At 44.1% G+C, this 27,068-nt stretch overlaps 1 protein-coding gene and 1 long non-coding RNA gene across 7 annotated transcripts in view; one reads left to right on the forward strand and one right to left on the reverse strand.

Annotated features, from left to right (window-relative positions):
* Positions 1-27,068, forward strand: part of WTIP (WT1 interacting protein) — a 118,195-nt gene that overhangs the window by 83,882 nt on the left and 7,245 nt on the right. For 2 of the 6 annotated variants that reach the window (XR_004647951.1, XM_034788114.1), the window contains 5 exons: positions 895-966; positions 18,148-18,210; positions 22,179-22,309; positions 23,680-23,731; positions 26,569-26,637. Coding sequence is in view for 4 of the 6 variants with exons in the window: in XM_034788114.1 (XP_034644005.1) it covers positions 18,202-18,210; positions 22,179-22,309; positions 23,680-23,731; positions 26,569-26,637 (261 nt within the window). In the remaining 2 variants the exon portion in view is untranslated. Of the gene's footprint in view, positions 1-894; positions 967-17,843; positions 18,039-18,147; positions 18,211-22,178; positions 22,310-23,679; positions 23,732-26,568; positions 26,638-27,068 lie in introns of those variants that run through there. The other 4 variants (XR_004647952.1, XM_034788113.1, XM_034788111.1 and 1 more) reach the window with 3 other exon arrangements.
* The window catches only part of LOC117886384, a 76,833-nt gene continuing 75,394 nt past the window's right edge, over positions 25,630-27,068 (reverse strand). Inside the window, exon 4 of the long non-coding RNA XR_004647954.1 lies at positions 25,630-25,920. This is a non-coding gene — a long non-coding RNA (uncharacterized LOC117886384). The remainder of the gene's footprint in view (positions 25,921-27,068) is intronic.

Here is a 27,068-nt window from a genome sequence, read left to right on the forward strand (position 1 = left end):
AAGCCCTCAAAGGTTGAAACTGAGATCTGTTTCCCCCCTCTATCACCTGTGCATATTGCCAGTTTCAGGTGCTTGCGAGTGTTAATGAAATGTTCTCAATTTACAAGTTAGAAAAAGTTAAGATGCATTTGTTTCTAATTTCTTATATCGGGCTCTGAAAGTCAAGCTGGGTTCCATGACCAGTAATAAAGATCCTGCAGTTAGAAGTTAGCTGTCAATTTTGTTGATGATGAACAACCCAGACCACTCTCAGTTAGCTGTATTGGTACTGACATGATAACAGGAGCAAATGCGATGGCCACTGTCTTGGCTGACACACCAAGGATTGAACCCAGAACTTCAAAACTAAAAATAAGAGCTACTACAGCTTGAGCTAAGAAGCCACAAGTCTCTAGTAGGTATCTGTAGCAACTCACAACCTCTGTGGATTGGCACAGCAAGGGACCCATAACATACACTCACCCATGAGTTTTACACAAGCCGTTTTTGTCAGCAGCATTAGCAGATGCAATTGGGTCTGGAGATGTTATGTAAGAACATGACATTTATTTCATACTTTTTGGACAATAACTGTTCATTAAGAAAAGGAGCATTCAAGCAGTGTGACCCTTACAGGCAAAGATTGTCTCTTTTCTGTGTTTGTAGAGTGCCTAGCACAATGGGACCCCAATCCCCACTGAGTACGGGGCACTATCGTAATATAAATATTAGCTAATAATGCAAATTAGAAAAGCGAAATTATGGGGAGGGCGTGCCCCTGAGGTCAAATGTTGAGCATATCATTCTTGATGGTGTTCAGTGCATCATCTGTTTTAAAAAAAACACATTCATATTGGAGACTCTTGCTATGGAAATGGAGTACAAGACTCTGACAGTAAAATATTTTACTAACAGGGAGAAGACTGCGAGGAAAAGCCTTCTACAATGTCAATGGTAAAGTGTACTGTGAAGAAGACTTCCTAGTAAGTAAGATTTCAGGCCTTTCTTCTGTTTGCTTGTTTTTAAAGTGAACGTTGTTGTTTGTTTTTGTGCTGGCTGATATGTAGTGTGAGACCAGTTAGCCTTTGAGCCTGTCCCTGCACCTACTGAAATCAGTAGGAGTTTTGCCATTGACTTCAGTGGCAAGAGGATCAGACCCTTAGACTGAAATTGTAGCCATGAAACTAAGTGCATAACTGTCTGTAAATCATCTCACAGTATAAATTATAAGAGTAAACACGAGCTGTTCAAGCTTTGGGCTTGAATTGCAGCCACAAAGTTTGCCAAGCCTAAGCTCAAACTCAAACATCTGGGGAATACCAATCATAACAAGAGGGGAGACTTCTTAGACTGCAGCGTGTCATCACTGCGTACAGTGTTGCTTTATTAAAGGCATAGTTTTAATCACTATTCTGCTATGAACTGCGTGGAGCTGCAGTGTGGTTCACTGAAAACCACGGAGGAACAACTAATTTTCTCTCAATAGACCCAGTGACTTTGCAAGTGCTGTATGCTATTAGGGGCTGATTCATGAAAAGAAAAATGGAGGATGCTGCTGAGCTGTGTTTGTTTGTTCAGTTAAGGGGAGGATTCTACAAGTAATTCAACGGACAGAAAATGATTTGATTGAATGACAGTTACTCTATATGTCATCGAGATTAAGATGAGATAATGTTTGGGAACTGAAATCAGAGAGGAGTGTCAAATGTTTGCTTACAAGATGAAAGAATTAATATGTTGAATTTACAGCATCTGGCTCCTTATTTATTGAAACAGCAGCATCCTTTTGGAGGCTCAGTGTCTGAGGTTACCCCCCATCCATATGTCATGAGGGTATTAATATCTTCACACAACCTCCAACAATGCTTGTCCCACACCAAAAACTTTAACTGGCAGTTCCAGGGCTTCTCAAGTGCATTTCTCATCAATGCAACCCATAAAAATCAAGGAAATCTCTGGTATAGGAATCATATCTACCTTCATACCTACCTGTACACACCCCCAATCCCATTCTACGTGTCACCACAACTAGAACTGGTTGAAAAAAGGTAACTATATTTTGCAAAAAAAAATTTAAAAGAAAAGAACCTTTTTTCATTTCATTTGAAATTTTGGTGGGGAAAATCCCATTTGCTCTCACTGTGTTTACTCCCTACCCTTTCCATTTTCCAGTGGAAGAAAAGGGAGGAAAGTAAAAAAAAGTGAGTGAGTGGGATTTTACCACCAAACAACACATGTCAATATTTTTCAAAAATATATACAGAATTTTTTTTTGTCAAAAACAGGAAATTCTGGAGAAATCAAAATACTTGTAATTACACTGAAAAGTTTTTTTGCAAAACACCATATTTCAAGTAATTTTTGTTTTAGTTGAAAAATGTTATTCCCTTCCAATAAAAACAACTTCTCCTGCAAGCCAAACACCTGCTTATTCAAATGCAAAGACATGCCCTATATTCTGACTTGGTAATTTCTCCTTTAAACAGACTACAGTTTTTATATTACTCTTTGCAATACCTTCATCTTCCAATCTGCCAACCTTGTTTTTGAAATACAATGAACTGTTTTCTTAGCACCCCCCACTCTACCCCTCCTCACATTATTATATTAATGATATTCTAATGTATATTGTATTAATAATAATAAGCAGTAATCACCTACATTTTCCAGGGGTATTTCTTGCTGCTTATTGCAGCACTCAGCAACTCCTGATCTTGTTGTACAGCGATGAAAAAATAAGGGACATCCCTTGTAATAAGGGACTGTTGGCAACCCTACCCTACTTTATGCTTAGGACTGGTTGAAAATTTTCCGTTGAGACTATTATTCAATAGAAAATAGGGACTTTGACTAAACAAATTGTGCATGGACGGTGCCTGCTGTCCTCAGAACATTTCAATAATTTGTTGAAAAACTGAGCATCTTTCAGCTAAAATCCCAGAACTGTTGGTCAAAAACCATTTTGGTCAAAACTTTTCAGTTTTCAGCAGAAAATGTTTTATTTTAACGTTTTAGACAAAAAGTTGAAAATTTCTGCTGAAACCCCTGTCCCCCGCATTTTTTGAGTAGCTGCTTTTCCTGCGCTCACCCCCACCCTCTGTTCCAGCTACAGGGGTCCTGGAGCAGGTAGGCTGGCAGCGAACACTCCCTACGAAACAGAGGTTGTAGGGATCCGAAGGTGAACTCTGGTTCACTCAGAGCATCCCTGGGTACTAGGTTTGTGAAGCTGGAGCATTTACTGGTGAGCCCTGACAGGTCTTAGGGAGCCTGAGGAGATGCTGGGGAGGGCTTGCTGTGTGCTGCCCCAGGAACAGGCCTTGGGAGGCCGCTGGGGAGCCAGCGGACGCAGTGAAGCTCTGAACCCTTCATTGCCTGTGCTGTAAACTGATTGCTTTACAAAGAACACATCTTCCAGCAACTTCCTGTGGCACAAATCACAACAAGAATGCTGGGAATTGTTTTATTTTATATGTATAAAAAAATCTAACCTATTTCTTTAGTCTAGACTTACATAACATGGGGCCTAAAGTTTGAAATGCTACAGCTCAGCCATTAGTTAGCTAGAGGCAACTAAAAAAAAAAGGTTGTAATCCTTTATTTAAAGAAGGAGCCATTTTAACTGTTTCTGACCCCTAAACTATTGAACAGAGTTGCTCCTAGCTGCTTTGAAAAGCCAGTCATTCCCTTAAGAGTAAGTGCTGTAAGTCTGTAGCTCATACCCAGCGCTTTTTAGATGCAACAAAGCGATTTGATCTCCACTGTAGGTACGAATCTCCATGCAGCTTCAACTCTGGATTCCCTCCGGATGTCACCGTAACACTGAAGTAGAGATGTTAGAGACAGGGACACTACTGAAGTATGAGATCATCCAATCCACCTTCCTGCCAATGTGGGATTGTTTCCTATGGTCTGTTTTCTAGGGTTTTGTCCAGTCTAGTTTTAACCATGCCAAGGGAGGGAGCTTCTATCACCATGCCAATAGCAGATGTTAGTCTGAAATAATCCTGTGGGGATGCGTTTGGAAAAATGGTCACATTGAAAGTTTTAGCTTAAAATGTGTTAGGCTAGCTTCTCTGTTACACCCCTTGCCAGGCACAACACAGATGACCCCCGCTCAGGGAGAGGGTGCTAATCTAACATACAGCAGTCTCCAACAACTGCCTGCAGGCTGCACCCCAGCCCAGAACCTGCACAGCCCCCAGGTGCTCTGGCCACTCCTCCTCCCACGACAGCATGCCCCCAACAGCCCCCAGGCATGGCCCCTAAGCTGGATGTGTGGACAGCAGCAGGACAACATCTGCCACGCTTATGATATTCCTGCACCGGGGAAATTCTCCTTTAGCTCGCTGCAGCCCCTTTATGGTCAGAGCTAGAGCAAAAAATCCACTGATCTAGGCCAACTTATGGCCGCACCCCTCTATTACAACCATAAATTTCAAAAGGCGATGACTGGAAAGCTGCTTTCAGGCTGCCTATATTATAATTCTAGCCATGCCAACAAGCAGTTGTCTAACTCAGGCACCCATGTTCTCACGTGGCTTTTGTTTGCAGTGTGAACAGGATAATATGGTTATAAATCATGTTAGGAAATCCTAGGGCAGCTTCATTGAGCTACAGCGCAGCAGTTCTGTAACTGTGTGATCCTGTACATGCGACAAACAAAATGAGCTGTTGAGCACAGACTCTCCTAACTGCATTTGTCAGGTCAGGGACTGTGTCTCCATCTGCATTTAGAAAGTACCTGGCACACTGTGGCCACGGGTGGAATCCAGCCAGAAAGCCCTGTTCTGACACAGGCTTGTGGCATAGACAGCAATGTAGCATTTCCATTGATTCCCAGAGGCAGCTGCAGGGTTGTCAATGTTTCATTGCCCACAAACCCTTAGAAATAGCAATTGTCGCTGCCTCTCGTCTCCCTCCCAGCAAGAGACACAATGAGGGGTCAGCAAGGCAAAGTGATGTCTCCTTGTCACCTGGCGAAGGATCCCTCGCAGTCCGATCATGAACCAGAGTGGTGCTGTTTTTAACAGAACAGCTTTGAGTTCAGTGCAGCTTTCTGTTTGTGGATCTTAAAGTGAGACCCTAAAAAACTGATATTCTGTCTGATCTGGGAGAACATATGGCACTTCTCATAAGAGTGTAGGTTTCCCCTGGCATCCTTGGCCACTTCATCCCCTCCTGACGCAGTCATGCAGCAAGATCTACATTGGCTCTCTCTGCTCCAGAGGCATCTGCATTTCAGTGATGATGCAATTCCTGGGCCAGATTTTCAGAAGATTTCTGCTCCCATTTAAGTAACAACGTAGGCGTCCAGATTTTCAAAAGAGCTCAGCATACTGACTGCATATCAGATGCTGAACTCTCTGGAAGTCTGTCCATAAGTGTCACAACGGGAGTTGCTAGGTGCTGAGCATTTTTTGAAAATGTGTCCGATTGTTTGTAAAGCACTTAGAGATCTTTATGGATGAAATGTAGATGTTATCATCGTTATTATTCACTCTGAGCAAGTTCCATTGCACCACCAAACCTGAAGGCAGGACATAAGAATGGCCATCCTGGTCAGACCAAAGGTCCATCCATCCAGCCCAGTATCCTGTCTACCGACAGTGGCCAATGCCAGGTGTCCCAGAGGAAGTGAACCTAACAGGTAATGATCAAGTGATTTCTCTCCTGCCATCCATCTCCACCCTCTGACAAACAGAGGCTAGGGACACCATTCCTTACCCGTCCTGGCCAATAGCCATTAATGGACTTAACTAGATAAATACATGGAGGTTCTCTTTTAAACCCTATTATAGACCTAGCCTTCACAACCTCCTCAGGCAAGGAGTTCGCTGTGTGAAGAAGAACTTCCTTTTATTTGTTTTAAACCTGTAGCCCATTAATTTCATTTGGTGACCCCTACTTCTTATATTATGGGAACAAGTAAATAACTTTTCCTTATTCACTTTCTCCACGCCACTCATGATTTTACATACCTCTATCACACCTTAGTCTCCTCTTTTCCAAGCTGAAAAGTCCTAGCCTCTTTAATCTCTCCTCATATGGGACCCATTCCAAGCCCCTAATCATTTTAGTTGCCCTTCTCTGAACTTTTTCTAATGCCAGTATATCTTTTTTTTTGAGATGAGGAGACCACATCTGTACGCAGTATTCAAGATGTGGGTGTACCATGGATTTATCTAAGGGAAATAAGATATTCTCCATCACTTTTTTAATGATTCCTAAACATCCTGTTTGCTTTTTTTGACTGCCACTGCACACTGCGTGGATGTCTTCAGAGAACTATCCACGATGACCCCAAGATCTCTTTCCTGATTAGTTGTAGCTAAATTAGCCCCCATCATATTGTATGTGTAATTGGGGTTATTTTTTCCAATGGGTATTACTTTACATTGATCCACCTTTAAATTTCTTTTGCCATTTTGTTGCCCAGTCACTTAGTTTTGTGAGATCTTTTTGAAGTTTTTCACAGTCTGCTTTGGTTTTAACTGTCTTGAGCAGTTTAGTATCATCTGCAAACTTTGCCACCTCACTGGACATAGATACACCCAGCAAAACTATGGGCAGGTACATTCTTCTCAGTTCTCCACCTGTTTTCTCTTATTGAGGGCATAGATTCTCTCTGTCTTCACCTGTGGGGAGGGAGTACTGCAAGTCTTTACTGCTATTGGTGGAGTTGTAGATAAGGCAGAGAGGGTGGAGTGGGACAAAGGGGTACTAGAGCAGCGTCTCTCAACCTTTTTGGGCTCAGAACCCATTTGGGAACGATGAGCGCCTTTCACGACCGAGTACATAAGAAGGTGCTGCCCCAAGTAGGAGGTCCTGGGGGAGGTCAGGTCCTGCCTCCAGTGGGTAGATGGGAGACCTAGAGGGGGTTTCAGAGTCCACCCTGCACTTACCCCACAGCAGCGGCTCCTGCAGCTCCAGTCCTGTGGGACTATCAGGGCAATCTCCAAAGTTGCAGCACTGCTCAGGTTTGGCCCTGTTCTCCTGACAGGGGACCCCTTGTGCCGAATTTCTGTGAGCGGCGCTGGGGGTGGGAGCAGCGCTACTCACTCAAATTTGGCCTGGTCGGCCCATCATCAGCATGAAATATTCTGGTGACCCAATTTTGGTCTGCGCCCCACAAGCGAAGAAGCCCTGTACTAGAATGACTGATGCTGTGGCAGTAGTGATGCTATAGCAAGCAAAGGCCCTGCTTGTACCCAGTGTTATGGATGAATATGTTAAAGACTAGGGCTGGCAAGCCAAGGCCACACAATAGATGCATGGCTCACTCTGTTTTTGAATTTGACATCCCGGTTCCAGCTCTCCGCTGCAGACGCTGAACTATGCCATCGCTATAAAAGTTTAAACCTGGATTCTACTTCTGTATAATTCTATCCTTGAGATAACTAACCTCTATTAATTTCCAGTGGGAGCACTTAATGCAGGGCACTATTGAACATAAACATTAAAAAAAAATTATATCAATTTCCTTTGGTTTCAGGGGAGATGCCAGTGCCCCCTACCCTCTCTTTAAGGTAGCAAATCTAGCAGCATGTAACTCTTGCCTCACTCCTGTTATGATAGTTACTTCGTGAAAGGAGATAAAACAAATGACAGTTTAATCCTCCCCTGAAAGCTCGTAGAACACACATGGCTAACTAGCCATAACAGGGACTGTTCTTGGTGGAGTGAGTAAAAATAAATGCCTTCCACTATAATAAATAATCCCAGTCAGGCATTACTTGTTCCATTTTATTGATAAATTGCTGTATAATCAGGGGGGAAAGAAAAATAGATCAGTAATTTTTAATCGTGGCCAATTTTTCTTTCCCCTTCAATATTTAAATATCCCATAAAGTAATTTTAAATAAATTGTTGTTGTTCTTGGCGAAAAGATTTAGAAAATGTCACCAAAGTCTGCAATCCATTATCTTCTTTGTCATTCTTTTAGATAGGGTTTTTTCCCTTCTCTCTACTGAGGTAGTAGTATTGAGGGGGCGGAGGATCTTGTGGAGGCTGAGACAAGAGAATTTCCCCCTAGAGAGGGAATGTGAGAGAAAATGACCCACACATGACAGATGTTAGTCACCTCGCTTAGTACACGAGTAGAAAGTGCTCAATACTATGGCAGTGAGGGCTGTACAAGAACTTGTGTAGGCAGCTCAAGTAGTATTCCCAATAGTTAAGGTTACCTGACACTTTCCATTATGAGGGTCTTTTCTCTGTTACTTGTAACTTTGCCAAACTTTAGCCATTTACACTGAAATTTTCCATACCAGGTGTCTGCCTCAGGCTAATAATAAAAAAATAAGTTGCAACTCACACAGTTCAGCCATTTCTGTGAAAAAGATTAGGGAAAATGCAGTGTCTTTTGCCATCCTCGTTTAAAAAATAAAATCTTCAGATTTGACCAACCCCGTCAGTTTGCAGATGCTCAGTAGAGTTTGGCAGCTAAATGTTCCAAAGATTCCATCTGCATGGAGCATGCTCCAGGCCCTCCCAGCTCATGTCCAGATTGCAATGCGCCATCCCCATAAAATTACTGAGAATGCACCAGCCCACGATGCAGGGGCTAAGCAGAGATGTCCCTCCATGTGCGCCTCCTGTCTGCCAGGGTCCTGCTGTGCGCCAGGCACAGGAACTGAATGCTTTCTCCTCTGCTCTCAGTGCACCCCCTACTGGTACTGAGGCAGCATGGAAGAGGAGAAGGCAGTAGCCTGACTCCAATGAAGGGTGGGGGAGGAAGGGACAGGGCAGGAGCCTGTGGGGATCAAGGGATTAGAGCAGGACCTGAGAAGGTAGGAATAGGGGTAGGCATAGAGTGTTGGGGAGGCAGGAAGTGGGTCATAGGAAGAATAGGGGCAGGAGACCAGGGGAAGGATTAGAGCAGGGGAAACAGGTAGGAGCCAGGGGGACTGGAGCAGGAGCCGGGGGAGGGGAGGGAAAGGGGGGTAAGAAGCAGGAGATGGGGAGGGGCAGAAGGGTCTATAATTAAAGAGTATATCATACTGCTTATGCACAGGGAGGCCAAATTAAAGTTGTGCAGGAAACCTCTGGCACTTCCTAACCTTTGAGTGCATGACTTTGCAACGTTAGCATTGTTTTACCATAGGGTTTTTTGTTTTTAATGTAATATGGAATAGAATAGAATAGATTTCTCATTTGTAGGATTGGTTAACAAGAGTCTTATAAACAGAGATGTGAAACTGTTCAATAACTCCTTCCTACCAAACGAAGCCTGGGCAGGGATTATGTTATCATACGTTTCTAAAGCACCTAGTATAATGGGGCTCGGACACTAATTTGGGTCTCTAAGCACTATTGCAATAGTAACGATCTAATACGAAGATAGTTCTTTGTAGTTTTTGCATATGCTATTGCTAAGCCTGGCAATGTGGAAGATAGAGAAGCCCCATCCTGGTAGCTGGGGCCTTAGTGTAATGGAGGCTGGTGTCAGCTGGAGTCAGAGGTTTGATTTTCCATCTCAGTGAGTATAAATAGTTGTAGGTCTCCCTTGAGAGGTGAGCTTTGGAAGCAGTGCATTAGTCAAAGCGCATCATCTCTGTTAACGGAGATTCTCAATCAGAAAATAGACTCGTGTTGAAAAGGTAAATGATGGAAGCTGTAGCTTGTTAGTTAGTTTCCCAGCTAATGGGAATAGTGTACTAAATGAAGGTTTAGATAAGTATGTGAACGTAATATTTATTTTTAAATGCGGTCTACCTAAAAAAAATTATTAAAATACACCTTCCAATCATAAGGCAGATAAGGGTGTTTATTAGCATCTTTAAGAAAACAATGGGAATAAAGCTTGGAAGGGGATCTGCTAATCTCTTAATGTTCTATAACAGGGGACTCAATTCTTCACGTGCTCTCAAGTCCTGTGGTCATCCCATAGCGAGAATGCTTATAGGATCTGGTCTATTAGTTGTATTCTACACAAACAATTATATATTAGAAACAAAAAGAAAAGAAACCACTTGTGTTAAAGTATCATTAGGACCCCTGATGATACCACTGAAAACAAAGACAACTGATATATTATACATTAGCATAATCAATTTGGGAGGAAACAAGATAAAATAGTTACTTATCAAAAAAAAATCTGATGATTGTCCCAGTTTTCTTTAGTTTTTCTCAACAGCTTGCAAGATGCTAGTGGGATCCCAGTTTTGTATTGTAAGTAGATTTGACAGTGGTGAAATGAATCATCAGGATATCTTGCATTAGAGTGTTTCATCAGAACTAGAGATGGCCCAAACTGCACAATTCCTTAGTGTTCTGAGGTGTTTGGATCTGGAAGTCTGATTTGCACTGTGAATTTTGGATTTGGATCTTAATGCAAAATTCTGGACATTGTGGAGCTGGCTGTTATTTGGGTTCATCTCAATGCGAGACGTTTACATATATGACAAAAGGGGTGAATTCTTGGCTCAGTGGAAGTCAGTGGCAAACCTCCCACTAACTTCTGTGGGGCCAGGATTTTACCCAAGAGTTAATCCTGGGGGACAGATTTTTGAAGATGAAAACCCCTAAACAAGAGTTCATATAAAAACATAGGCATGTAGACTGGGAAAGGTAATGATGAATGCTGCCATTGGTGAAATATTGCCAAGCTGCAGGCCTGAAGAAATCTGAGTCTTGAAATTTGAGAACAGCTAGAGTCCAACAAAATCTCCAAAGTCCAGAAAAGAATAGGAAATGCACATATTGACCCCGGTACTGTAAATAAACTAGGGAAATGTGTGGATGAAGGAAAAAAGGAATTCCCCATTTTCTGAGTAACTCAGCATTAGACTTTTTTTTTTTTTTTTTTTTTTTTTAAAAGTATGTCATCCAGTTAGGAATGAAATTTCAGACCAGGCTGATGGCTTGCCTCATAAGGTAGAAAAAGTTGTAAACATTTAAAGATGGATCCCAAGAATCAGACTCCAGGAATCTGCAGAAGAGACAGGAAAGAAGACAGATGAAATTCTGTTTTTGTGCCATCATTATGGAAAGGTTCTTGTAACTGTACTGTGCTCTTCCTTGGCTAGCACTGTGTCCCAAAGAATGTATTGCAAAATCAAGTTGATCGCATGCCAGTCATCATTTCACTAGCCTTTTCCTTGATAAGATGCTGATAAAAAGGCCAGGTTATCTTTTCCTGTTCTTAATACGACACTCAAAAGTACATTTGTGTAACTGAAGTGCACTTAAAAGGGAAATAAAGCTCTCGTAGTTGTGTATATCTCATGCCAAACACTGGTCAATAGAGCACGCTAATTTTTTCTGTTTGAGAGTCGGGAAAAAATGCTAGTGAGAAAGTGGTGCATGCCCACTTCTGAAATAATTGTTTGTATTAGCTGGTGGGTGTTTTGAATTGAATTCTTTCTTGACACCTGTTTTGAATAAAATTGCATTAATGTTTTAGGACAGGGGTGGGCAAACTTTTTGGGCCGAGGGCCACATCTGGGTGGGGAAATTGTATGCAGGGTCGGGGCAGGAGCTTGGGGTGCGGGAGGCAGTGCAGTGTGCAGGAAGGGGCTCAGGGCAAGGGATTGGGGCAAAGGAGGGGTGCGGATTGCGGGGGAGGGCTCAGGGCAGGGAGTTGGGGTGCAGGAGGGGTGCAGGGTGTATGAGGGTGCTCGGTGCAGGAGGGGTTCGGGCTCCGGCCCGGCACCGCTTACCTAAAGCGGCTCTGGGGTGGCAGCGGCATGCACCGGGGCCAGGGGAGGCTCCCTGCATGCCTGCCCTGTCCCCAGCTCCACGCCACTCCAGGAAGCGCTGCGGCCCCTGGGGGATAGGGGGCGGAGGGCTACGCATGCGCTGCCCTTGCCGCGCCTCTAGGTACCTCCTTTGAAGCTCCCATTGGCCGCGGTTCCCCATTCCCTGCCAATGGGAGCTGCGGGGGGCGGTGCCTGGAGGCAAGGGCAATGCACGGAACCCTCTGCCCCCCGCCCAGGGGCCGCAGGGACGTTGTGCTGGCCACTTCTCAGAGTGGCACGGGGCCCGCGGTGCCACAGGGGGCAATCCCGCAGGCCGGATCTAAAGCCCTAAGGGGCCGGATCCGGCCCACGGGCCGTAGTTTGCCCACCCCTATTTTAGGAAGATGAGTTCTGACATACACAACTTCTTACACAAATTACATATCATGAGATGATGGGTAGCTGAAGTAAATGGTACTACATCTGGAGTGAGGTGCTACCTAGCATGAGTAAGAATTTCACAATCTGTCCCTTAGTGAGTACTGAAGTATCAAATTCTTAGGCCTTCATTGAATTTTTCTCATTCCTTATTCAGGCAAAACTCCCACTGACACCAATGGAATGTTCTTCACATAGAACTAAGAAAGAAGTCATAATTTGGCCTTCACCGTATAAGACAAAAAACAGCCTCCGTGGGTGTTGGGAGATGGAGGTCCTCAAGCCTCCAATGTAGCACAGGTTATGCCGTCTTCAGAGGTCACCAGATGTCTAACCACTAAGGCAAAATTCTGCTCTCACGGAGAGTCCTGCTTTCCAGCAGTCTGTGCACACTTTGAACCAGTATTCCTCTGATTAGTGCTCAGCTCCCTTCCTTCCCCTGCCCAGGCACTTTGGGTAGAGCAAGGAGTAAAGCAGAAGCCAAAAAGCAGGAAGAGGGACTGGTGCTATAGTGTGGGAGCAACATGAGCCAAACTGTCAGCAAGACAGGGCAAGGCAGCAGGACATAAAGTATGTCAGGGAAAATGCAGAACTCAGTTCCAGACCATTCTGCCTCAGTTTAACCCCTGCCACCTGCCATGAGACTCCAAAAGTCTTAAAGCCTGAGAAGTTCCCATTTTGTTCAGTGCAGTTTAACAACCTCATTTAATTGTGTGTAAAATAAATAAAAAAGACCATTTGCATAAAGCAAAATTTTATATTCTTTCCGTCTGCGAACGTGAGCCCATGAATTTCTTGCATTGTTGTATTCCATGTACTAAGGGTCCCACGCAGAGAGCAAACAATAAAGGAGAGAGAAGACAGATGCTCTGCTAATGGGAAACCAAGGAGCAGAGAGTCTGTGAGGGATTACAGACAGCCTGGGGTTGGAATACATCATTAGCATAGCACCCAATTCAGAAATGAGTTTTCAGAATTAAATGCCTGAAGCATCTTGGCAAAAACTTCTGGTCTACCCTCTCAAAGGTCTTGTAAGCGTAAAAGAGAGGGAATCTCAAATCTAGGCTGAGTGGATCAAATTCAGCAACTTTTGCAGTGCCGTATCAGTGATTTTTAATAATTTCCTAATATTACTACAGCCAGGTCACCCACAGTATCTGCCAAAATCTAAGCTATTTGATCTTTTCCCACTAACCTTTACTAGTTTTTTAAAATCTCCATTGAGAAAGCAAAGGGGTCTGCAAGCATCTGTCCGAGGGAAAGCAATTTTTGTCGCAAGCACACGAAGGGGGAAAGAAGCAGCAGCATCCACTTCCTGGGCATGGTTAGGCATGCTAAGGCGACATAATGCCATGTCTCTAATTTAAGGTAGAAAGAAGGTCCTGAAGTCTTTTCCAGAGGTATTATTTCTCAATGTGTTCTCTTGAAACTCCTGATGCAAGCATCAGGGTTTAAAAGATCCGATAGTTGAGGCTGGTTCAAGACCTGATTGCAGAAAGGAGAAATTTCTCTCAGTACTTGGTGGGATTACCCTCCATGCATAATTATTCATTAAATGCTCCAAAAGCATTGTTAATTTCTTTAGAATACATTGCACATTGGACAGAGGAGTCCTTAAAACTTGAGATCATCATGTGGGGGGGAGGAGAAGAGGGGCGCAAAACAGACCTAAGTAATCTGGGCAGAAGGTGACCTCTTTTTCCTCTCCCATTGAAACAAAGGCTTTTGGGCAAAATCATTAGTGATTTCTGCCTGTTTGGTAATCAAAGGCTGGGAGACAGCAAACAAAAGAAAGTTCATCTAGCCAAGGCTTTTCCTTTTACTCTTGAACTCCAATATAATTCTCAAAGTCTATACATTAAAAAAAAAAAGAAGCTAAATAATGCATAGATTATCAAGATCCTGAAACAAGGTATTGACTCTTGCACAGAAAATCAGAGATTATAACAACATCCGGAGAGATGGGTGTGAATAAAGAGTTAAATGTGGGAGGAAAGTTAGGACAAAATTGAGATCCCAGAACAGTAAATTGTTAGATCTCCAGGATCCATTTGTTTTCTTTGTATTTTGGTGAGGAGTATTGTACTTTAAAGTCACAAGAGTGGGGGTGAAGGAGGATGCCTTAGGCTGACCATTGAATTTCAGAGCTTTCCTCTGCTTGTGTAACAACTTTAACATTATTCAGTGTTATTCATGATATTAGTAAAAAAAAAAAAAAAAACCACCTCAATGTTTGTGAATCTGTCTCATTTATCTTGGGTACATACTGTACATGGGCCCATGAAAGTATATTTCTAGTGCTAGATGAGTATGTAATTATATTTATCTGCTTAAGAAACAGTAACAGAAAAAGTTACTGGCATGTTTAGAAAAGCTAAACAAAATCGGCTCGGTGATTTTTAAAAGATGGGGAATTTGTGCAGTGTCAGAATTATAAACTCTTGGTACATAAAATGTAAAATAAAACAGGGCTGCATGTTAATGAAAGCATTGAAATCAGTGGTGTCTGTAACAAAGGCACAGGGGAGTAGCCCAAGTCCAGGAATAGGAGCCAGGAACTCTTGAGTTCTAATCCCACCTGTGACTCTCTTGTAGATCCACCATCATTACAGTCTGAGTGATTTACAGACATTTATCCACCCAACACTCACATGGGGAAAGGAAATGTTATCTCCATTTTGCAGATGGGGGAACTAAAATATAGGATGAGATTTTCAAAAGCACGTGAGGTTACCTAATGGTTCCTATGGAAGTTATTGACTTCCTTAGGAGCCAAGTTAGACCAACCAAGAGCTCTTTTGAAAATCCCACCCAGTGGGAATGAGAGATTTATCAAAAAGCATGCTGGGCTTTGTTGCAGGAACTGAACCTAGTTCTTTTGAGCCCTAGAATTATGCCTTAAGTGCAAGACCATTTTTGCCCTTCTTCAGTCTTGAGCAAGTCACAACTTTTCTGCCTCGGTTTCCCCACCTGCATTATGAGGATAAATATTACTTGACAGGAAGGTTGTGCAGTTTTGTATTAGTAAATCACTTTAAAGAGGAAAGGTGCAAAGCACCAAGTATTTTACTGTTTCAGAGTATTGTCTATTTTGTGCTCTGTGTTCCTAGAATTTAAAACCTAGAACTGATGTTTGAGCCCTCCATGTTTATAATAAAAATATGTACTGCAGGGTTGAGTTATGAATACCTGGCAAAAGCCATTTATTGTCAAAGGATAATACAGATTTAATGATAGCAGTATCCACCGTGCTGTAGAAAAAAATGCTGCTGAGATGAGAGGCTATCATTCTACTCCATCCTATATAGATTTAACCCACCAGGAGAGACTAATCCAGATCCTAACTCTCATTGAACCAAAAGGTTTCAGGCTTTTCCAGATCAATACTATGATCAGAAAAGAGCACAATATAGTAGTAAAGAGGGTCATTTCACTGAGCTCATAAGATAGTTTGTCAATATGATTGGATTTTGTGCCATTTTGTAGCATTTTCTTAAATTGAGTAATCATTCTCTTGTTGCGTTTTTACAAATACAATTCCCCCATTAGAAACGAATTATGGTTTTAATTTAATAGGTTTAGTGATATAAAGAGAGATTGTGTGTCAACAAAACCCTGCCTTCTGACAAATAATGTAATTTATAGCAATCCAGACAGCAATAAATGACATTAGCCTGACCACAAGCCATTCAGTTCTTTGGGAATATGGTCCCTGTTAATCAATAACTGGGTAAATGCTCCTTTGCATTCCTTATCAAATGACAGCCAGATGGTACTGTTAAATTCATTCTGACAGGATTTTGGAATTAGCTGGGTTTATACTATTGTTAATCTTCTGCTGTCTGCTCTGCTAGGACCTCCCCACCTGTTTCCAGCAACCCCTGAGGTCGCAACCTTAGGAAACAGTCTAGCCAGATGGTCATTCAGATACAGTGGAACCAGAGAGAATCCCGGGTAGTAGCAGTGTCTTTGTCTGCTGGGAGAAGAATAAGAAAGCAAATATTTTGGTCTTAAAGCTGCTGACACTAGGGTGGGGAGCAGATCCCAACCATTTCTCTAGGTCTAGACCAGGGGTCGGCAACGTTCGGCACGCAGCTCGCCAGGGTAAGCACCCTAGTGGGCCGGGCCAGTTTATTTACCTGCTGACGCGGCAGGTTCGGCCGATCACGGCCCCCACTCGCCGGGGTTCGCCGTCCCGGGCCAATGGGGGCAGCGGGAAGCGGCACGGGCCGAGGGATGTGCTGGCCGCGGCTTCCTGCCGCCCCCATTGGCCCGGGACAGCGAACTGCGGCCAGTGGGGGCCACGATCGGCTGAACCTGCCACGTCAGCAGGTAAATAAACTGGCCCGGCCTGCTAGGGTGCTTACCCTGGCGAGCTGCGTGCCGAACGTTGCGGACCCCTGATCTAGACAATTTCACATTAATTCCATTACACAATGCAGCAAAATGACTTGCAGAAATATGTGAGTAACAATCTATGGACACTGGTGTATACTAAACAATCTGAGATGGTCATTTGTTATAATTTAAAAGCTTTACTTAATCTAAGGGGGGTTTTTGTTTTTCATCATTACATGTGCTGTATTGTCCAATACATAGGAAACATTAAAGCAGACAAAGAGGAAGGCTGTGAGAATTGAAATAGCATATTATTTACTAAATAACTTATTTGTCCATTGTGGTATCTGAAAGTGACTTCAGTTTATAATTGTTTATAACTGTGGCCCCAATTTGCCACTTATCTGGAAAAATAAAACAAAGAGGACATCTTGCTAATTTAGGGTCTAATCCAGTGACCACTGAAATCAAAGAAACAGTTCCCATTAGCTTCATTGGCAGTTGGATCAGGCTCTTAGGCCTTGTCTACACTACTGCAGTAAGTCGACCTAAGTTACGCTACTCCAGCTACTTGAATAACGTAGCTTAGATCAACTTACTGCGGTGTCTACACCATCCTTAATCGTCTTGTTCCGGTGGAGTACTGGAGTCAACCGGAGAGTGCTCCGCGGTCGATTTAGCAGGTCTTCACTAGACCTGCTAAATTGACCCTCGCTGCATCGATCGCAGCAACCTTAATCCCCGGTAAGTGTAGACCTGGCCTTAGCCTCTTTTAGATCCATGGCTGTAAGGACACACTATGCTCTCCAGGCCAACAGAGTTGGGCTGTGGCACATGATCTACATTTTGACATCCTACCCTTGGCCTCATGTTCCAAGTCTATCTCCAAGACCACAGCATGTTTTAGATGAACTTTGCTATAACCCAAAAATGTTCAAATAATCAAATGTCCAACTTACTGTGCAAACAAATGTAAACAACTGGGCAACCATTCCCCGTGATAGGAAAGAGTGCACATAGAGCTGTTTGTTTGTATTGGACGGAGGAGGGTGAGGATAAAGTTCAGCTACTGCAAATATCAGTTTAAAAATTACATGTCTGGAGTCCTTCAGGCAAACTCTATTCTATAGGGTGTCAGTCAGGTAGGTCAGTTGTCAGGCTCAATAGTCTTGATAAGTTGGTTTACAAATATGCATCTTAGTTCCCCCTTCTCTCAGTCTCTAAACAAGACCAGATGAAATCCTCGCCCTATGGGACTTAATGGGAGTTTTGCCATTGAGTTGAATGAAGTCAGGATTTCACTCATACATCCTTACCCAATTTTTATCTTTTTGTAAATACATTTTCATCTTTCCAAAACCAGAATGGAGTTATAATCAGGATTTAAAGCATGTAACTGTGCCCACAATCCCCATTATCCTCAATGGGAACTACATGCCTGGATCAGAGGGAAAAACTAACTCAAGCTATTTAAGACGAGTACCTGAAAATGTTCAAAGTACAGTGTGAAAGCCTTTGAATCAGTGTCTTCCAAGAGCAGTTCAAAGTAGGCCATGAAAAAAGTATTCGAGCTGACGCACCGCAGCGTGGTTTGTTTCATCCCAGGTCAGATGGAAAAAACAACACAGCATTCATGGGACAGGTATAGTTTCAGAAAGAAAGGAAGAGAGATTAGCAATTACTAACAATCCTTTCTCTTCTGTCATTTGAACAGTATTCGGGCTTTCAGCAGACAGCAGACAAGTGCTTTGTTTGTGGACACCTCATAATGGAAATGGTAAGAGAGTTAATTGTGGAATACATTTCTGTTGATGCATTTCAGGGAGTATATGGTAATGTGTTGTTTGCTCTTGACCTTGTCAGACCACTACTGCCAAGGACATTTTAATCAAGGACGTATCACTATTAAAATGAAAATAAATTCACACGGTGTTGCCGTTAACACTTAATGCATAGAGGGGTCCTTCTCCTCTATCTGAACTTGTGGGACTCTGATTGACGTTGGTGAGAGTTCCACCAAGCAGGGAGGAGGGGATATAGTCAGCTAGCAGTGAAAAAACTTTGGTACATTTTAATATCACGCCATAAAATATAGACTCTTTTCTGGGGGGAAAGTGATAAAACAAAGGAATGCTGTTTCTTGTATAGCCAGGTGAAACAGCAGGAACCCTATCGTATGAGAGGGAGCATGGTCCATTGGTCAGAGCTGGTAATCAAAAGTTCTGTGCTCTTTTCCCTTCTCTTGCATTGTGATCTTGTGCACCTCACTTAACCTTTCTGTGCCTTAGTATCCCCTTCTGTAAAATGGGAATAAGAGGAGGTTACTTACCTGTATCTGGAGGTTCTTCGAGATGTGTAGTCCCTATTTGGATTCTAAACGTGAGTGCGCATGTGCACCATGTGATGGAGCTGGAACAGCTCTGTAGCAGTGTCCGTTGACCCTCATGTCCATCATCCTCGTGTGCCCAGCCAAGGGTATAAGAGGCTGTGCGGGTTGACACCGCTCTCGAGCCCTCTTACCACTAAGCATGTAGTCTGCAGCAGAAGGGATGGAGGGCAGGGACTGGAATCCAAATAGGGGCCACACATCTCAAAAGACCCTCCAGTTACAGGTAAGTAACCTCCTCCTCTTCTTGGCGTCATGGTCCCTATATGGATTCCAAACGTGGTTGAGTAGCAAGCAGTGATCAGCGTGAAGGTGGGCACAAGGACTCACGAGAAGTCACAGACCACAAAACAGCACGACTAATGGCCGCATCAGCCCCCGATGCCAGAGCAATGGTGTAGGGAGAGGGGAAGGCGTGGATAGAGTTCCACATGGCTGCTTGGCAAATGGCCTGTCTTGCGGATGTGCCATGGCAGGACAACATTGCGGCTTGGGCTCATGTGGCGTGAGCCGTGACTCCGGGAGGTGGAGTTATGTTGGAAAGAGTGTAGCATTCGTAAATTCAACGGGACAGCCATTTGGAGATGCGCTGCGAGGAGAGGGCTTGGCCCTTGCAGCGTTCAGCAACAAAGAGTCTGGGTGAGGCATGCCCGCATGCCTTGGAGGTTGAAGGCCAGTGCGTGGCGGACGTCGAGAGAGTGCAGTGTCCTGGCTCTGTTGGGAGTTGTGGGGTTTGGGATAGAAGATTGGCAGGTGGTTGAGGTAGAACGTGGGCACCACTTTAGCGATGAATTTGGGGTGCAGGCATAAGGGGACCTTGCCTTATGGAAGACGGTGTGGGGGGATCAGCTATCATGGCTCCATCCGGGGCTTCTTGGGAGATGGAGCAGCCAAGTCGGCATGCAACTCGCCTGACCTGGCCCGGCTCAGGGAGTCAACGCTGCATTTAGAGGCTGTCCCAGACTAGGATCTAGCCTTAGGCCTATGTCTGTGCTTATGCTCACGGCGGGGCTTGTCAGATTGCAGCAGTACCAGCCGATCCAGCACCCGAGAAGAAATCAGAGGGGCGCTCATAGACTGTGCGGGGCAGTGCTCTGGTGGGTCCGGATCTGATTGTGCACGTGGGCACATAGCCTCTTCCATCAGGAACTTACAGAGACAAAGTTCCCTGGCTTCCTGCATTCAGGACAGGAAAGAAAAGCAAATCATGCAACGGATGACAATGTGGGCTTTGCCAAGGCAGTAAAGGCACCGCTGGTGCTCGTCGCTTGCAGAGAAGAAGCATGACACAGAGCGCTGGGAGCAGGGCGGCGAGCCCGGCCGGGGCTCTCCGCTCTCGCCAACCGGCCGGAGCACCGGGAGCAGGGCGGCGAGCCCGGCCGGGGCTCTCCGCTCTCCCCAACCGGCCGGAGCACCGGGAGCAGGGCAGTGAGCCCGGCCGGGGCTCTCCGCTCTCCCCGACCAGCTGGAGCGCCGGGAGCAGGGCAGTGAGCCCGGCCGGGGCTCTCCGCTCTCCCCGACCGGCCGGAGCGCCCCGCCATGCCACCCCCCTGCAGGTGCAGCCCCAAGCACATGCTTGGTGGGCTGGTGCCTGGAGCCGGCCCTGGCTGGGATGACTTAGCTAATGAGGATTCTTGCTCCTATACAGGTGCCCCTGGTTGGATATTGTTCATTTTAGCCGGAGAACAAATTTCTAGAGTTGTGAAGGAGGGGAAGGGTCATTTCAGGAGTCCATAATATCTAGCTGGTGAAGCTCTGTAGTTGGAAGCTTGGCAGGTGATCATCTGCCTTCTCCCATTAGCAAGCATGCTCCAACAAAAGAAAATATTGCTGTGAGCTCCAGAAATTAAGCAGTCTTATTTGGCTAATTCCTTCAAGCCCTCCCCCAGTAATGAGTAGGAAAACAAACATGTCTGTTCAGTAGTAGGAATCCTGCTTATCATTGTACAGGGTAAAAACAAACAAACAAAAAATTAGACCTATGACGCCTCCACAGACTTGGGCCCGAAGCTGCTCAGTAGTTGGAATTGCAGTTGACTCAGCGGTAGTTCTGTGCCCTCAATGTCTGCAGAATCAGATCAATGTAATAATTGGTCTATTATCTGTATAGCCAGATACCAAGGTGATGCATGTGGTAAAACACAGACGAACAGAGAGAGAGAGAATGAGTCGTTTCTGAGTAACAACAGACGTACAGATCAAATATAACTTGATTCCCAGTCACTGGCTAGATAACCCTAGGGTATTCTTTAAAAAACACAATTGGACTGTAGTTCATACTTTTGCCTAGGCACTGTGTTTTATTGATTTGAACTTTACTCATAAAAATATCCACAGGGCTTTAGGACCTTAGTGGGGAAAGGATCTTTAACTTGTTAGCTTCTCCAGACTGAGCTGGGGGAAATGTACTGGCAGATACGATTTGAAATTGCTTTCAGAAGGTGACAGTCACCTACAAAAAATGTGCAATGTCTGATGTAACCCCTGTTGTGAACTGCATAACTGTACCATGTATGGGAGGCAAAATAAATTCCCAGTGTTGCCCCATATGCCTGACACAGCCTCCTTGAAATACCACCGCTGCAATGGAAAGGTTTTATTTGCAAGGTCACCAGCAGCAAAAGGATTTTTTGGAGGGGATATAGAGGTGACTGTGCTGGAAGCCAGTTGCTGAAACACTGATTGGCAGAGTCTCAAAAGCCTGTGACATTTTTAATATCAGTTTATATTAACTGTACACTCAGGTAGACCTGATCAGCCTGTAAAAGAGAGGGCCATCACTGTGACAGTGAAGTAGATGATAGCCGGGCTGTATTTGTGGTGGCTTAGAACAACTAATAAGGATTTGATTATTGAAATTACGTATTTGTAATTTACCATTTTTCATAGATTCATGGATTTTAAGGCCACAAGAGATCATCTAGAACGACTTCCTATATGTCACATGCCATTTAGTTTCACCCATATACTGAGCCCAGTAACTTTTGTTTGGCTAAAACATATCTCCCAGAAACATCCAGTCTCCATCTGAAGACAGTTTTACTTTCGGTTGTGCGTGAGGAGTTTTGGTTTAATGTACATCCATTTACAATATCATCCCTCCATAATGAATGGTGAAGCTACTTTCCCATTTTACTCCCAATTTTCACAGTCCCTTAACATCACCAAGGGCCTGGTGTAAAGCCCATTGAAATTAATGAGAATCTGAGCTTTGGATCAGGCCCTTTGCTGGTGAAGCCACAAAGTCAATATTTCTTCCTGAGGAGCGTGCTGTGATTAAAATTTAGAAATGCTGATGCACGGGGAATGTTGTCTGGAAAACAAACACTGTCTCATTTTGTCGTCTGGCTCTTCTTAAGATCTTACAGGCTCTTGGAAAGTCATACCATCCTGGCTGTTTCCGCTGCGTGGTCTGTAATGAATGTCTGGACGGAGTCCCCTTCACTGTAGACGTGGAGAACAATATTTACTGTGTCAAAGACTATCACACGTAAGAACACAGATGCATTGACTGCTTTTGAAAAGTTGTTCATAATGAATCATCTTTGCAACAGACACTGATTTCAATGGGAGTTAGGAGCCTAAATACTTTTAAAACTCTGGCCTGGAATCTTGCTCCTATTTGCCCCAGGCCCCTTTACACCACTCTGACAGCATAAAGAGTCACTTACATTTACATCCATTTAAAGGCTACTTTATACTGCCAGAGCGGTAAAGAAGAATCGGGCCGTACGCACGAATTCTCTCCTGAGGGGCTGTTGAGGTTTCTCATGAACTCGTAGGAGTATGTGTTTATGTGCACGCTGGTAAATCCTCTGTTCCTGTCAGAGCCTAGCTCTATTAATCATGGGTAGTAATGGAATATAATGGCCCATAATATTCCAGTTAAGGTTAGAATTGTGTGTGTCATCCTGATGACAACTCTTTGAATTGTGCTGAAGCTCAGTAACCACTCTGGGACTCCCTTCTGTCACAGAGAATGTGAAGGTTCTTAGGTGCTGTCACCGCGATATCACAAACCATGATATGCCCAGTCCTGCAATGGGATCTGCTAATGCAGGCCACTGTGCCCAAGAGGAATCACACTGAAGTCAACAGGATTCCAGATCCACTCCAATCCATCCCAGCACAGGAGTGGAGTGAATATTAGCACAACTGCTCTATAGCACAGTTGTAGGTGAGAATGCTTGACCAGTTCAGTGTGAGCTGATTTTCCACCTTCGCCCCCAACAACCACTTGTAGCCAACACCTTTTCTTGAAGTCCCTACCGCTGCTTCTGAACACAGTTATTAGAGCTGTAACCACATAGGAAAGCTGTTCAAGCCCTGTGATGGACAAAGTCCTAGAATGATCTTCGCCATGCAGTCCCTCTGTCTCACTGGTTCCCAACCTTTTCCATACTGAGAGCCCTGGATCTCCCCCTCCAGTTACCTGGGACCCACCCCTCTCCCATACAGCAGTATGAGGAGGACAGGATGGTCGTGCTACCCTGATACCTGTTGGGTCACAATCCCCAAGTCAAGAAACACTTCTCTCTCTATACAGGTTCATTGAGGAAATGTGTATGGCATTTATTAATAAGAGCGTTGGATACAATAGTCAATGGAGGAGGAGAAAAGGTACCTGTAGAACCACCTGTGGATGTTTGGGAGATCTGACATAAAAAGAGCAGCAAGAGGTAGAGATAGGCTTGAATCAGCCCCGTCTCCAGATCCAAACTTTCACGGAGTTTGAATTTCTGATCTGGATCCATATTTTGCAGTTAAAGCCCATCTCTAAAGAGAAGCTATGGTTGAAATGCTCTTGGGGTTCTAAATCTTTTAAATCTAATGTGAACATTTTCTCTTCTTGAATCTTAGTGTTTTTGCACCAAAATGCGCTTCCTGTAACCAGCCAATTCTACCAGCACAGGTATGAAGGGATTGTGTGTGTGTGTGTGTGTGTGTGTGTGTGTGTGTGTGTGTGTAAAATTCGTTAGATAATGTGGTTGTTTGCATATGGACATTTTTCAAAGGTCTGCTCAAACACAGTAAGAAATAGACATCTTGGCTATTCAAGACCCTTCCCCCAGCCCCAGAATGAACTGCATATCTAATACAAAATTAAACACAGCTCAGCAATAATATGATTCTTATACAACTCCAAGAGTCATAAGAATCAAAGTACTTAGCAATTATGCACCAAAGCACTTTGTATCTTTACGGTGCTTCAGGGGTATTAATTAATGTTGCTGTACATCTGATTTAATTCAAAGCCCTGGCTAGAGAACTGAGAACAGAACGTTTATTTTTAGAATCTCTCAACTTCCCATTCATTCAAGAAGTACACTTTGATTGCTAAATCGGATGTTAGCTGTTAAGATACCCAGGCTCCAAACAGGGGATGATGGTAACATTTGCCCTGTTCAAAGAGCACATGGCCTCAGCCATGTCACAGTGCCACAAATGAAAATGCTGCAGAAAGTTGGCTACGATGTTTGAGGCAGAGCTGGGGAACCGTGTATTCGAGATGGATCTGAAGCAAAACGCTGGTTCCAAACCCCACCAAGCTTTGGGCCCATCTCTGTCTGGTGAATTGAAACCTGAACTCCAGAACCAAACCTACTCAACCTTTCGAGGAAGAAAGGGTTTTGGAGCTTGTACAAGCAGCACTAATAGGGCCTGAACGTTAAACTGATTTTCAGGACAGGTTATCATCACTGTTCATGGTGATAAATATCACAGACCTTGTGTTAGTTCCAAACTGCTGCACAGAGCAGTGAGGATGCAAATTAACTGTAGGAAAGATGTCTTATCAAACCATGCAAAGTGAGGAGTTATGGGATTTGACTTTTTATTTTAGGTAAGCCCACTAGTATGTGCTGTTTACTTAATAAGGGCTTACTTTTCCAAAGTTACACATACACAGCTCAAGTGATTTGTTATTGGTCTCCCTGTCACTAATTACAATAATGATACCAGAACTATCTGGCATGTATCTTGGGGCCCAGTCCTGCAAGCTACCTCCCAGGAAGTGCTGGGTTCCCCCAACTCCTTGGAAATCAATGAAAATTGGGGGTGCTCAGCGCATTGCAACTGTAGCTCCCTGCAAGCAGCTGGTGTTTCAAACCCATCTTGTGTATGAATTGCATAGGAGCCTTATTCAACCACCCTTACCCATATTGAGTAGCATCTTACTCTGTGAATAGTCCTATTGATTGCAAGAGGGTACCATGCAACATGAAAAGAGGTGGCAGAATCAAGCCCATAACAGCAGGACTGAACTGAGCAAAGCCAAAGTTCAGATTTATTTAAATTGTCTTTGACCAAATGGTTGAATACTTTGGAATTTGATCCCTACTTATATGTTTATCTTAGCTGGAAGTGGTACTTTGGCACAGAACAACATTTGTACATGAAGAGAGGATCTGTTCACCCACATACCTTCTTATTCTCCTGTCTGCATGTGACACTAATGCATACTCCGCTGGTAGTGACATGAAAATGGCATAGAACCAGCAGCACTCGTATCGTTCAAGAGGCAGTGACTGGTCAGATCGAGGTTATAGTCCAGGGCCCGACAATTCTCCCCTCTACACACACAGTCTTCCTGGTGCACATTCCATGTTTCCAGACTAATAGTACGCATTGTTCAGGCCACATCATATGCACCCCATAAGCCATTGAGCTTGTGTCTGCAATGCAAAAGGGGACTGTGACATGCCACATTTCTGCTCCTCCTCCAATGCACTTCAGGTATATAAGCCACAATCTTGCCCATACTGCTTCAGTGAGGTGCCTGCATCTCTCATATTTGAAATGCTTCTAAAGAGGAACCTGCGATAGCATGCCATGATTACACGTGTTCTCTTTATTCTCATCTACTTCCCTGCATTTTGCATATTACAGAGTAACCCTTCCCCTAAAAGCTTGGCCCATTCTACCTCATCCTCTGACTTAGCTGGCAGTTAACAAGACTTGCAGCAAATCTCCTCCAAGCACATGATATGTTGTTTCCCAAGGAGAGCATATGTGTTACTTCAAGTCTGGCAGGTCAGGTAATGACTTGCCTGCCGCTCCTCTCGGATAGAGCATCAGATGTGACGCAGGCTCTAAGCACACCTGGAATTAGAAACAATTCAAGGCAAAATTTTAAAGAAGCTTCATTTTCAGTGGCTCAGAAAAGGAGTCGGTGAAATTACCTGTGACGTATGTGCTATTTTACAAGGTCTGGGTTGGCACATATCTTCATACGTGCATTACTGCATGTGTACCCACTGGCCAGGGTATTGCCGATGGACATAGCTAATGGTTGTGCTATCTGACTATGCAAATTTCAAGCTGGTGGTGTGTGTGTGTGTGTGTGTGTGTGTGAGAGAGAGAGAGAGAGAGAGAGCGCAAGCGAGCTCTTGGTGGAAAGTCAAGCCCAAAGTGGCTGCAAAGAACAAACAGCTTAATACATAGTCGTTTCCGGTTGGTAATTTATTCCAAATCCTGGGTTCCCTTTGAAAATGGCTCTTTTTCAAGGAGTCCTAGGAACTTGTGAACCATGGGCCATATTCTGATCTTTGAATAGACATGGATAGTTGCCAATGACTTCAAAGGGAGCTGCGCATGTGCAGCTGGGGTCTAAACTGGGGGCTCTTAGAGATCCAGGATATCCACCCTGCCAGAATAATAGTACGGTACAAACAGTAAGCAACAGGTAGAAAATTGACAAAATGCCACCTACATTCCTGGTCTGATTTTTCTCTCTATTTTCCAAACCAGGGCTCCGAGGAGACCATTCGAGTGGTGTCAATGGACAGAGATTACCATGTAGAATGTTATCACTGCGAGGTAAGCTTGCAACATCTCTGCCACTGAGTTGGATCAAGGCAATATCTGGCCTTTAGGAGCAGAAGATGCCTGAGTGTAGCAGTGAATAAGTGGCTGGGCTTTACATGGTGATGTAGTGGAACTACCATAGTGAGTAGTTCCAGCCAGCTGTCTGCTGGCATGGTCTGTCTGTCTTGGCACTAAGAACAAAGAGGCAGAAGTGGGATGAAGAGGAGTTTGTTAGGGACACTTTTTCAAGTGAGGGAGGTGGGTGAGGGAGAGGAAAGCTAAGCTGGGGATCCTGAAAGTCAATGAGTCAGTCCACCCCAGCTGTCTCTTTCAGATGGGCAAGCCATCCATTTCTGTCAATGTTTTAAGAAAATAATTTTTTTAATCAGTCATAGGAAATCTCACTATCTAAGATCTCAGCGATTTTCCCATCTAATGCGTTG

Source organism: Trachemys scripta, chromosome 13 (genome assembly GCF_013100865.1).
Source record: "Trachemys scripta elegans isolate TJP31775 chromosome 13, CAS_Tse_1.0, whole genome shotgun sequence".
Taxonomy (NCBI): domain Eukaryota; kingdom Metazoa; phylum Chordata; order Testudines; family Emydidae; genus Trachemys; species Trachemys scripta.